Source organism: Lineus longissimus, chromosome 14, assembly GCF_910592395.1.
Source record: "Lineus longissimus chromosome 14, tnLinLong1.2, whole genome shotgun sequence".
NCBI classification, from domain to species: Eukaryota; Metazoa; Nemertea; class Pilidiophora; order Heteronemertea; family Lineidae; genus Lineus; species Lineus longissimus.
The window spans coordinates 575314-588315 of NC_088321.1; the positions used below are offsets into that span (position 1 = coordinate 575314).

Genomic DNA, 13002 nt, shown 5'->3' on the forward strand with positions numbered 1-13002 from the left:
GGCAATTAATTGCGTCGGGGAAGAATCCGTAGCAATATATTGCCAGGGATGTGTCGCGTTGATTCTGCTTAAAGGTACAGTACCACGGTTAAAACTTTGTCCTTATAATTTGAATTTTGTAATATGCTGTTGATCAGTCAAGGGGGGTCTTGGGGCTATTCAGCTCAAATTTTCAAGTGCCTACAGGTGCTATGATGTGACAGACTCCCCCAACCTTCCCTGAGCTTTTGAAGCTTTCGGTGTCAGTCCCGTACGGCTTGGCCGCAAACTGCATCATCCTGCTGAATTCTCCCAAGTAAAAAACCCCGTTAACGAATTGTCCTGGCAAACGATCCTTCTCTAATTAATTGCACTATCCTGAGAAACCTGACAAATTACTGTATCATCTCTCATCTTATCGCATGACCTGAAGATTTCCCCAAGGCAGCGCTCGGGAAATTATTGAGGTTTTATTTTCGCTATCTTGTCTGAGAATCGCTCAGCCGGGAACGAGTCTCGTTCCCATTTATTGGAAACATTGAAGAGTGTTTCACTTTCATGACCAGGACCAGAAGAACTGCTGAATTTTAGCTCACCTCTGGGGAGCTTATACGATACCGTGGCGTCCGGCGTCGGACGTCGTCGTCCGTTAGCGGAGCACGTTTCGTCATCGCTAGTCCACTTTTGGCATCGCCATCATGTCCTCTCTGTGAGTCAACTTTGTCATGTTTGCAGCCAGTTCATTTTGTAAAAGGGACAAACTTGGCTGACTCTCTGTACCAGACCAGCAGTGAACCCTTCTCCCTCAGTGCCGAGCTCAGGGTCCCTGGAGATTTTGTTACAAAGCTGTGATACGACCACAACTAATCTTATTAGGTCTGCTTCATTTGGAAAGATGATTGAAGCTTTTGTAGGTGACATTTTGATGAGAGCTGAGGCAAGCACTCCACACTTTGCTCCCCACTGCGTGATAGACCAGCAGTGATTCGAACTTGCCATGCACTCTTTGTCCGGGTTCAGATTCTGTCAGCGTCCCTGGAGGCTTGTTACAAAGTATTGATACAGTCACAACTAATCGCATTAGGTCTGGTTATTTGGGAAAGATGATAGGAGCTTTGCTCAGGCAACATTTTGATTTGAGCTTCACCCAGCATTCCTAACCAGTGATGTCACCCACTTCGCTACTCGCTTGGCAATCATGCTGGTGTCCTTGGAGATTTTGTTACAAAGTATTGATAAAACCACAACTAGTCTTATCAGGTCTTGTTCATTGGGAAAGATGATTGGAGCTTTGTTAGGTGACATTTTGATGATAGCTAAGCCAAGCACAACACTCATCTTGGCTCCTTATTGCATGCGAGACCAGCAGTGAACCCTACTCTCAGTGTCAGGCTCGTGTCCGGTCCCTCGAGGCTTGTTGCAAAGTTGTGATATGGTCACAACTAATCGCATTAGGTCTGCTTCATCCGGAAAGATGATAGACACTTTGGTTAGGTGAGATTTTGTTTAGAGCTACAGCCAGCCCAGAACGACACACTTTGCTCCCTAATGCCAGCTTAACCAGCAGTGACCCCCACCTGCTATGCACTTGACATCCAAGATCAGTGTCCTTCGAGGTTCATGTTACCAAGCTGTCATATGACACCAAGCTGTAAGGCCACAGCTTGATTAGGTCTGGTAAGTCGGGAAAGAGAAGGAAGCTTAGGTTAGGTGACATTTTGATGAGAGCTACTCCCAGCACAATACACTTGTTCTCCCTGCCAGCTCAACCTGGGTCCTATTGCCTGCTTCCAGCAGGGAGAGATTTTCTAAAAGTGTGGATGTGTAACCGGCTTCAAAATGTGGAAATTTCGTTTTTGCCCATGCCAACCCAGATTTGATTCAAAGTCCTAGAAGCCTGATTGTCTAGTGGTTAACACTGCTGGCTCCCACGCTAAAGGGCCCGGGTCTGTTCCCGGGGAGAACCCAGGATTGTATAAAAAAATGTGAAAAACAAAATGTGTACAAAGATCTTGCGATGTTCAGTAAAGATAATCATACCGTCATAAGGTTAACCGAAGATCATCCATTCTCATTAGGGAGATTGCGGTTAACGGCAAATACAGCTCTCTAACTAATGGAGGTAGAAAAATGAGGCAGGTTTGCGAGCAATCACCATAATGTCTCATCAATATAATGAAATGGCTATGAGGACCCCGGGGCAATTTTTCAGTGGGAGGGGATGGGACTGGAGCTATCTTCTGCTCATCTTTTTCTACTGACTTTGAGGTGATTTTCTCCAGGGAGTATTCCTCCTCCAAGGCGAGATAAGTGTTTATGCATGCCACTACAGTTAGGCACTGATTGGGTATATTGGTCTGTGAATCCGACTTTGGCCAGAGGTAGAGTTCATATGATTGGTTCATCTGACATTTCCTTCGATGCTATTTGTAGATGGCGATAGGATGTTGATTATTGTCCGTTTGGGCAGATGTCTGACTGATTGGTTCTCAATGGAAAATATGCACAGTTGATGAACTGTTTGGTTTTTCTGTCAGGCAGCTGGATGAAGTAGTTGTGTGTTATTTGTACCGAAATTCTGTGGCAACAACACTCTGTGATGACAAATAGCCACGTTACACAGCCCTGGGCAGCCCTGGGCAGCTCTGGGCAGCTCTGGGCAACTCTGGGCAGCTCTGGGCAGCTCTGGGCAGCTCTGGGCAGCTCTGGGCAACTCTGGGCAGCTCTGGGCAGCTCTGGGCAGCTCTGGGCAGCTCTGGGCAACTCTGGGCAGCCCTGGGCAGCCCGTGTCATCTCTGCTGTGTGCATGAGGCATTGATGGCATTATTCTAACCAACCCTGTGACCCGATCTGAGCAATCAGATTGGCACTTTTATTTCCATTCAACCTGACCTCTAATCAGGACAGCTCTCTATTACCGACAGCGTTTGTCGGTGCTGGGGGGTGTCCTTAATAGAGAGGCTCGGCTGTATATCAGAACGACTCTGACTTAAGTCACGACTTTCAGATCTTTTTCCCCTTGCCGCAGGATATGCAGTCATTATTCTGTCTCGTAAAGTTCTTTATCGTTGGCGACCAAATGTTAATGGTTTCTTGCCGCCATTCGATCATCCTGAACTACCCGATGTCAGGATTAACAGCCAGGAATCTGTTGGGTATGGTATAAACCGTCACGATCTTCTGGGTGCTAGGCGGGTGACCATGGCTATGGCGGCAGACAGTGGAGAACGCCACTCATCACCGGGTCAAAGCTCTGTGGTGGCCAAACATTGTGGTCAGCGTGCAGTAAGTCTGAAAAGAAGTGTCAACCGATGTTTCATTGTTGAAGTTATGGGAAATGGTGTCTTTGGCATTCCAGATTTTAATTGATAACTTTTCACTCTCTCTCGCGATGAGCACTGTGTGATGATGGTACCATTTGTAAACCTATTGACATGACCATTCATTGGAAAGCTCTTGATGAGCACTTTCAGATGGTACCATTTGTAAACCTATTGACATGACCATTCATTGGAAAGCTCTTGATGAGCACACTCTGATGGTGCCATTTGTAAACCCATTGACATGACCATTCATTGGAAAGGTCTTGATGAGCACTTTCAGATGGTACCATTTGTAAACCTGTAGACATGACCATTCATTGATAAGCTCTTGATGAACATTTCTGATTATGCCTCTTCTAACATAATTCCTCGAACTTCTCTTGATGTCTTCAAAGACATTGCAAGATTAATTCATCAAAGATGAATCGTGTATGGGTTTTTTCGGTAATAAAACCATAAAATAGTTCCTTTGAAGGTTGTGACAGTGACAGAGTCAACTTCTTATCAAAGTGAATTCTTTGTAAATAACAAACAAACAGTCATGCGCTGCATATCAAACTTTGCAATTAGCAGCGAGGAGTAATATCATGAAAAGACATTTACATTTCAGCAATGCCATTGCGTATACTATGAATGCCAAGTTTCAGCAAATTTGTGTGCATACTGTGATTGACAGCACTGCTGTTTTTCTGGACCAGCAGTATGGACGATGTACCCTGTATGCATCGATTCAATGTCGTGTGTTGAGAGAAGGATCATCGCTTTGGAGATTGAATCGATCATCTGCGCTAAATCCAGCAATTGTTTTTACAAGTGAAATGCGATATCAAAGAATAAGGTTGCAGTGATCTTTAGTGTTTATCTATTGAAATTTGAACAGAGGCAACGCCGTGTTTAAATATACACTGCAGACTCAAGTGGCTGACTGGAGATGATCAATAAGGGAAGGTTACAGTGGCACTTTTCAACGAGAAATCGATTTGTCTGTCGTGTTTTTTTCCCGAGAATTTGCCATCTTAATGTAATTAAAACACCTTCAATATGAAATGAATGCCAATTAAAAACATTGGAGGCTGTTCTCTTGAAAATAAAGAACCGACTCCCACCATTGAAAATGATATTCAATTCGTTTGGAAGGATTTCTCATTGCTTCCAGATTTTTTAAGTTCTGGCCAAAATGGTGGTACCTATGGTACCCTTAATCTGATCTACTTAATACCTGTTTACTTGGGTACCATGACCACTTTCTTATGGTACCATTTGGAAACACATTTCCTCAAAATGTCTTCAGTACTAGAGGCTTTAGTTTCAAAGTCGACAAAATTCCTGCAACTCTTACCTCATGACCTGGTCTCCTCCATCCTCGCAACGGCAGGAAACCAATCTTCACTCTCTCCGCCAACCCTTTTGCACCTCCGTCAACAATAATAGTCATAATTACGACATTTACAGACCAGAGTCGGAAATTACACCAACGTCTTCTGCTGCAGAACAGGAAGTTGAAAGACCGGATGCGCTGCGGCAACAGGCCTCCCTGGGACTTTCTTTGTTACACTGTGATCAAAGTACACTGTATTAATTAGTCGTTTCATCGCCGTGGTGACGTGATATTTTTCGCGATGATTTGGTTATCGTTGATTTCGTTTGATGTTGCGTGGTTTGGCTTCAAGAGACGCATGTCAGGTAACCCGCACACAGGAGATTTCTGCTGCTGTGACCTGGGACAATCACCGCATTCGACAAGATATCTCATTAACAACAAACATCAGCTGTGACCTGCTTTAATTATCAAACCAACTGTTTAACCTGCAGACAAGTGATTATTTCATTGCTCATTGCAGCAATTAATGCCATTAGGTACAGTTTGGGATTTCAAAAATGGTCGATGTAGACCAGTGAGAATACGTCGAACGATATCACGAGATGGCTGCGAGGAAAACTGAGAGTTGAAATGGGAGAGAGAGTGAGGCAGAAGGGTACGCAATCTCTCGAAGGCCTACAAACATTACGTTTGGCATTTGACATCGGAAATGATACCAGCAGGATCAGGATGGCACATGTCTCGAATCCGAAAGAAATCGAATCAACTAAGTTGGGACCGTCGTCAGGAGATTGCGGTGGTATCATCTGACCCGGGACAGATATGCCATGAATGCTAAATATGTTCAGTCTGGTTCAAATTACTGCCTTATCATTTTGATTGCCTGGCTGAGTAGTGGGGGTTACAAATTGCAGTGCATGGGTCAGAAGGGGCTAGAGTGCTTGTTAACATAGCGACAAGACCTTCCTCCAACTCGTCCCGTGAAATATTGGCAACGGATCTAATTCGTATTCAGTATTTCTTTTCTGCTGAGATTAGCGGGGGTGGTCGTCCAACGCGATTGATCCATCATTCTTTCAGCGTCACATCCAACGTGATATGGTTGTCCAATACAGTAAAACCTCTCTTAGCAGACACCTCTCTATTAAGGACACCTCTCTATTAAGGACACCTCTCTATAAGGACACCTCTCTATAAGATACACAACCGGGATGCTTGTCTGACTGTATACGCACTCCCATATGAGATTGGTTTGGACGAGAGCCCGTGGGGTGACAGCATGAGTATTTCCTTACGCAGTCAGCTATGCATATAGCCCTCCCTGTATTATCCAGTTTGCCATATTCTTACGTTGTGTGTCTTTTCTTTCTTTCCAGGTGAGTGATGATAAATTGTGGAATCAGTGAGGTAGGAAATATAGGGTGAGAAATGTCTGTCCATGCTTTATATAATAGAGATGGAATTCGTAACTTGTCACTTTCATTCAAGCCCGACGATACATTGCATTGCTGAAATATTGCGTTTTCAAGTCCAATAAGCTTCCAGCTACATGACAAAATGATTGTTGCGTGTTGTCCCGGGTTGCGTCAGATCTGTCATGATCAAGGTACACCGTGTCTGACGTGCGCTCGCTTCGTCAGGTTATGAGAAGTTTATTGGACCTTAAAACATGATTTTTGACAGTGTGATTGCTGTTGTCAGTTCTTGAAGATAAGCACCAAGTTCAATAGTTTTGATATTCTGTAGTTTTAGTGATTTATTTCCGCCTGTCAAACTCTACTTTGCAATATGAAAGATGGACGACCCAGACAAATAGAGTGGGTTTAAAATATTATCGATCAGAAAGTTCATTAACCAGTTACATCTGGTTGGATTAGTCCATTGGACATATCTGTTGCCTAGTTTTCCCAGAATAAATTTTCACACCATTAACATGTGATTTTGTTGTTGCGACTAGCGACAGTTGTCGCTGCAATGTGCGATAAAAGGATCGCATGTCTGCGGGTAAAACATGTACAAAGAGTCATAGTTGCAACACATGTGAGAATAAATCACGACCACATCGCTTGAAAATTGAGAAAAACAGAGGAATCTCTCTGATCGTTCAATCCATTTGCATCTCCCGTCGTTTCGCCGGTGAATGCCGCCATTGTTGAGAAATATTTACAGGAAATTAGCGTTGCTGTTCGCCAAATTGAACTTTGTATCAGCGGCAAATCGGCGGGAAATATCTCGGAGCTGTTGGGCGTACATGTGTGATAATGAGGTCCTGTGGTGATGTTGCGTGGAACGAACATGTTTGATTGTTTGATGGCGTTAGACAAGGCAGATGTGAATATCTTGTTGTGAGTGGGGCTTTTATTGTCTTCACTGCACCGATGTATGTTGTGAGTGGGGCTTTTATTGTCTTCACTGCACCGACATATGTTGTGAGTGGGGCTTTTATTGTCTTCACTGCACCAACGTATGTTGTGAGTGGGGCTTTTATTGTCTTCACTGCATCAACGTATGTTGTGAGTGGGGCTTTTATTGTCTTCACTGCACCAACGTATGTTGTGAGTGGGGCTTTTATTGTCTTCACTGCATCAACGTATGTTGTGAGTGGGGCTTTTATTGTCTTCACTGCATCGACGTATGTTGTGAGTGGGGCTTTTATTGTCTTCACTGCACCAACGTATGTTGTGAGTGGGGCTTTTATTGTCTTCACTGCACCAACGTATGTTGTGAGTGGGGCTTTTATTGTCTTCACTGCACCAACATATGTTGTGAGTGGGACTCTAATTGTGAGCGGGACTTGAATTGTTTTCACTGCACTAAGGCGCATTGTGATCAGGACTTTAATAGCTAGTCAGACTACGACATGTTGAGCCATGGCTTGCTTATATTGTACCTTTAAGTCTTATTTCATGATAGACCAGTATTCATACCCACTGAGCAGTCTGCAGTCAGAATAATGGAACAATTCTTGTCAATTTTATGCCACAGTGCCCTCACAGCGCTTGATTGCGTTAGATATTGACAATTTTACAGTCCGCTGATTATACCCCAGGAAAACCAGGGCACTCTTCTGGAAGATTGCCCTTAGCTTCCATATTGCACTGGTCACTGTACATTATACATTGTGATAGGGTGGTGTGATCAGACTGAAACAGCCGGGGACTATGGATTTACTCACTTTGGGGAGAAAATCTCAAACCCTTTGTCGTTTAGAATAGTTTCAATAAAATGTTTATCATTTGAACCATGTCACAAATTCTCTCATGCCTAGAGGCACTAAAAGCGCTCTAATAATGAATTGCCCTAATTAAGGCCATTCAGAGGCAATGTTGGCCAATTCAGGAAGGGAGAGAATAACATCATTGATAAATAGAGTTCCAGTCATGCGCAAGGAGCATGGGAGATTGCAATGGTGGCCAATGCAGGCAGGAACACAACAACATTCTTAATAAATAGAGTTCCAGTCATGCGCAAGGAGAACATTCTTACGCCCCGAAATCAAACAGTTTCAGTCAATGCAACATTAAAGATGGCCGCTAGTTATGAATTATGACGATTTGCGGAATCATTTAATTTTCCCAATGACCTGGAGCGATGCGCGAGATTTAATTATTTTGTCTCAGAAGTCCTTCGGCGATGATAACTACACTGTAGAAAATTAGATTTGCGGGAAAATAATCTTTTGATTGATCACTTTTGATGGCAATTTTCGACTTGGAAAATCTCGCAGTGATTTAATTGTCCAATTATGCAGTTCTTTAACTGACTTTTAACAGATACACCAAATTGTAGCAAAAGGTTGCAGCTCATTCTTCAGGGGTTATTTGAAAACAGTTTGGGACAGTACTGGTGCTGCCACCTTTTACAAGCCTGGTATAATGACTCCTGGTAACTGGTGTCAGCGACTGAGGTGTGAGTTCAATGACCTCAAGTTGACGTCTGCTCATGTTTATCTATACATGTATGCATTATGTACATGTTTGCCTCACAAACCCCAGCTAGGTAACACAAACTCAATCTCTGATCCCTTCTGAGCAACTTCGATAGCATTATCTGTAACCATGGAAACCAAACATTTCCATAACCAATGAGATTCATTAAATGCACCAGAGGACGTCGCATGGGATTTGCAAGGTCAAATGTCAAGTCGGTATTTCTGATGCATGATTATCACTCACTTACGGAGATTGAACAATATCGATATGCTCGAGACTGATTTGCAAGCTGCTCATGTTGAGGTTGTCAGAGTCAAATGTATAAATAGGCATTAGATGACGGTAGTGACATTTTAGTCGAACAGATTATATGAAGAGTAATCTTCTCGGCTCTAAATATACACTTAATCCATTCACCTGAAGTTGCAGTAAGCCTTGCTAATGGTATACTACACGTCCTTCAGTAATCATTGTGTTGGAGCCAGGCCAACCAGGGGTGTCTTATTTCAAACTGTCATCGGGACTCCAGTTTCTCTAATATTGGAACGGCCATGGCCTGGTTGTTCAAAGCGAGGTTTGTCCCAAACGCTGGCCTAATTTGCCGTTAAGTCTGAGGGCTTAACTGAGAGATATAACACCAAGTTAACTTAATGCCTTGTTTCGAACAGCCAGGCCCAGCTTTCAACCAACACTCCTTCTCAGGGATGTCAAATTACTTGTAATTGGTGTGTTTCAGACCTTTTTCTCCTACTAAATGCTAAATTTGACAGCTGGAATGGAAAGATCGTCATATCAATTCTCTGTGGATCTTTGTTTTATCAAGATTGGACCAAAATAAAGCGTTTTATAGGCATTGAGTGCCAATTAAAGTAGAAGATCTTGGCAAGGAAAAAGTCCAGTCATTTTGCCTGGGCTCATTGGCATCCATATCTTTATGAGGACGACGCTTCCCCTGCCCAAAGTGGTTAACAAACCAGTACTGAGATGCCCCCTCCAATTCTGCCATAAATTCTTCCACTCTTGACACGCCCCCTTCTCCGTCTATCAATCATCAATTAGTGTATATTTCCCCTAATTGATTATTAACATGGTTGACAAACGAGACGTTAATTGCTTACAAATAGTTCACTCAGGATCTACATGGGTTATGTTTCAGCCTGTTAACGACGCAGGAATGTGGTATCTTTATTAATTAAAAAGGATATTCTAATTGTAGAGATAGTGGCTCTTACAGTTATTGTGTGCACTCCCTCATGCAGGCACTCTTAAAGGGACAACTTGGGAGTGGATTTGTGTAGAAAGATGGATGTTAACTCTGCTGGCCACCAGGTGTTGCCATGTGTAGTCTCACACTAAAAGCTCACCTGCATGTTGCATATTTTTGTAACATGGATGCTCAGCATGTCATCGGGAGTCGGAACCCCAAACCTTCCCCCAGGAATAATGCCTAGTGTGTTCATTTTGACAAGACGCTGCCCCGGGTTTTTATTGACCAAGGTCGTATTTCCCTTTTTGGTCCTGGGGAGAAGAGATCAGAACTTCTTGTCTCAGATTTCCCTGTAAAACATTTTTTTCAAAGATACAGTAGCCCCATGACTCAATTTTAAACACAGTGCCTATTTTTCGACATTTGGTTCTTCAATCACGATTCACGCAGTTCAACACTACCAGGGCATTATGGGTAGCAGGTCGCCGTAGCGATGCATTTGTTTATACGGCAAAGCTTAATTTCGCAATAATTTGTTCCTGAATGTAACACCCTTATCACGCTGGTTGTCTTAATGACAAGATTAGAGAAGGGATAAGGGCTGTTCAAAGTAACGTGTTGCCTCCCTCTGCTTGTTGCAGGGATTAGTTTGGCTGTTCTGCCTTATTTGCATCCTCCTGCTTCAACTTGATGGCTGTGCTGGCAAATATGGAAAGATTCTCCAAGCAGTCATGATACTTAAGCATTATCTCTCTGCCTGAATTAGCCTCCATGTTGGAAGTTTTTGTCGGGATTTGGGATAGACGGTTGGTTTCGGAAAAAATGCCAAAACCCAGGAATCAGAATTGAAAACAAAAGCTGAAATAGTTTTTTCAGTTTTTTATTTCGCCCCTCGTTTCCAGATCTTACCTCACATCTCGAAGACGCAGTCATACCACACGGCAGGTTAATGATATCAATTTCTGCTGCGTTACCATGGCGATTGAAGTCAGTATTTGTCGGTCAATTAAGCGATGAAGCCACGGTGATTCGGTTAAGAGGGGACGCGTGACAGGTGCACCCTGGGAGGTCGCGACTTCGTGTGAAGACATTGGAGCGATTATTGCAAATATTTCATAACTGGGGATTTCCCAAATAACCTAGATATGTAAAAATATAAATTGTTGAATAACAAATTGCTTGAAAATTAAAAAAGATAACTTTTGAATGCGCAAAATAAAAATGTTTGAATTATATTATTTTCAGGAATTTTTACAAATCGCAAAATTAAACACATCCAGAAATGTTGCCATTTACAGTTTATCATCGGCACAGTATTCAGTCACAGTATTCAGTCACAGTTCCACCAGCAGTTGGGCCAGCTGGAGGCTCAATTCACACTAGAAGACAATCACGATATGTTAGTCCATCGAGCATAGTTATTACTGCCCCTCTCACCGGGATGATGAAGTTATTAGGATTGCGCATGACTGGCTACGGGCATGTTGCATTGAGATTGATTCGGCAGTCGCTGGTCAATTTCTTCGCCATATAATCATTGTGAAGTGTTATAGAGTATTAAGCATTAACCCTTTCCGGAGCTAGCCACAACAAGTTCTTTTTTACCCTTTTGTGGTGTTATATGTAGCCTCACCTCATATTTGACTTTTCTCTATCTTTGCAGTCAGGAGGATGCCAGGAATGTCGACAATGACCTATTTAACGAATACGCGTTTAGCGTGGTACAGCTTATGGAGCTAGCGGGAATGAGCTGTGCGTTAGCGATAGCTAAGGTAGGTGGCGTACTTAGGCAAAGTACAGTTGACTGTGGAACCTCCCTTCAACACCTCTCTATTACACCAGTTTTTGTACCAAATTTGATTACATCTCTAATCAGGACACCTCTGTATTGAGGACAGCACTTGTCAGTCCTGAGGGTGTCCCTTATATAGAGGTTCTACCGTATACAAATGTCAGGACCAGCATCTTACAAGAGCCCGAGATGACTTGTTCAAAATATGATAAGAGTAGAGCCATCTATTGGTATAAAGCGGAACCAAAGTGGAATGTCGGCTGAATTATTTCATGTTTGTTGGAAACTTTCTGATGGTGCTGTTTATAAACCTATTGCCATGACCATTCGTTGGAAAGCTCTCGATGAACACTTTCTAATGGTACCATTTGTAAACCTATTGACATGACCATTCATTGGAAAGCTCTTGATGAGCACTTTCTAATGGTACCATTTGTAAACCTATTGACATGACCATTCATTGGAAAGCTCTGGACGAACACTTTCTGATGGTACCATTTATAAACCTATTGACATGACCATTTATTGGAAAGCTCTCGATGAGCACTTTCTAATGGTACCATTTGTAAACCTATTGACATGACCATTCATTGGAAAGCTCTGGACGAACACTTTCTGATGGTACCATTTATAAACCTATTGACATGACCATTCATTGGAAAGCTCTCGATTTCTAATGGTACCATTTAACCTATTGACATGACCACTCATGAGATGCTTCTAAAACTTTTTCTCTTATTTCTAGGTCTACCCGCTCGAAAAGCTCAAAGATAATGGTGCTTTATTAATTTGCTGCGGGCCTGGAAACAATGGTGGAGACGGCCTCGTGTGCGCTCGACATCTCAAATTATTCGTGAGTATATTCATTTTGGACGTGCCTACAGTCTCTGTTCATGGCTCCTTCTCCTCTCAGCCACATCATCATCAACTGTGCCTGAAAACAGTGGTAGGCTACACCCACGCCGAACTTGCTAGGTTTTGGTTGAATCCGACAAAATATAAGCTGAACCTTCGATTTCACTGGCCTCAGGTTGGGAATAAACTTGAGTTTTCCATTCAGTCTAGTTAAATTTCTGATTCAAATCCATATTTATAATTTCAGGGCTACCGACCGACGATCTTCTACCCCAAAGCACCGAATAAACCACTGTTCAAAAACCTGACAACACAATGCCAGAAAATGGACGTACCCTTCCTAAGCTACCTCCCTTCGGACCCCTCGCTCATCCGAGACGCGTATAACCTGATCGTAGACGCCCTCTTTGGGTTCAGTTTTAAACCGCCAGTCCGGGAGAGTTTCCTCGAGATTATTGACACGCTGAAACGTATTGACATCCCAATCGTCAGTATAGATATCCCATCAGGTTAGTTCTAACTTTCACCACTAGGTGGCATGTCTTAATTTACACTCCTTGATAATTATCGCACTATGAGACTTCTTGCCATAT

General features: G+C 42.9%; 2 protein-coding genes and 1 long non-coding RNA gene across 5 annotated transcripts in view; 2 read left to right on the forward strand and 1 right to left on the reverse strand.

The window, feature by feature from the left end:
* The window catches only part of LOC135499085 (uncharacterized), a 120746-nt gene that overhangs the window by 99728 nt on the left and 8016 nt on the right, over positions 1–13002 (forward strand). The window lies entirely within an intron of this gene.
* Positions 1–13002, reverse strand: part of LOC135499093 (uncharacterized) — a 109852-nt gene that overhangs the window by 79654 nt on the left and 17196 nt on the right. The gene's annotated exons all lie outside the window — the stretch shown is intronic.
* LOC135498583 (NAD(P)H-hydrate epimerase-like) overlaps positions 1–13002 on the forward strand; it is a 35644-nt gene that overhangs the window by 17314 nt on the left and 5328 nt on the right. For all 3 annotated transcript variants that reach the window (XM_064788896.1, XM_064788897.1, XM_064788898.1), the window contains 3 exons: positions 11426–11534; positions 12300–12407; positions 12657–12918. In XM_064788896.1, the coding sequence (XP_064644966.1) occupies positions 11426–11534; positions 12300–12407; positions 12657–12918 (479 nt within the window). The remainder of the gene's footprint in view (positions 1–11425; positions 11535–12299; positions 12408–12656; positions 12919–13002) is intronic.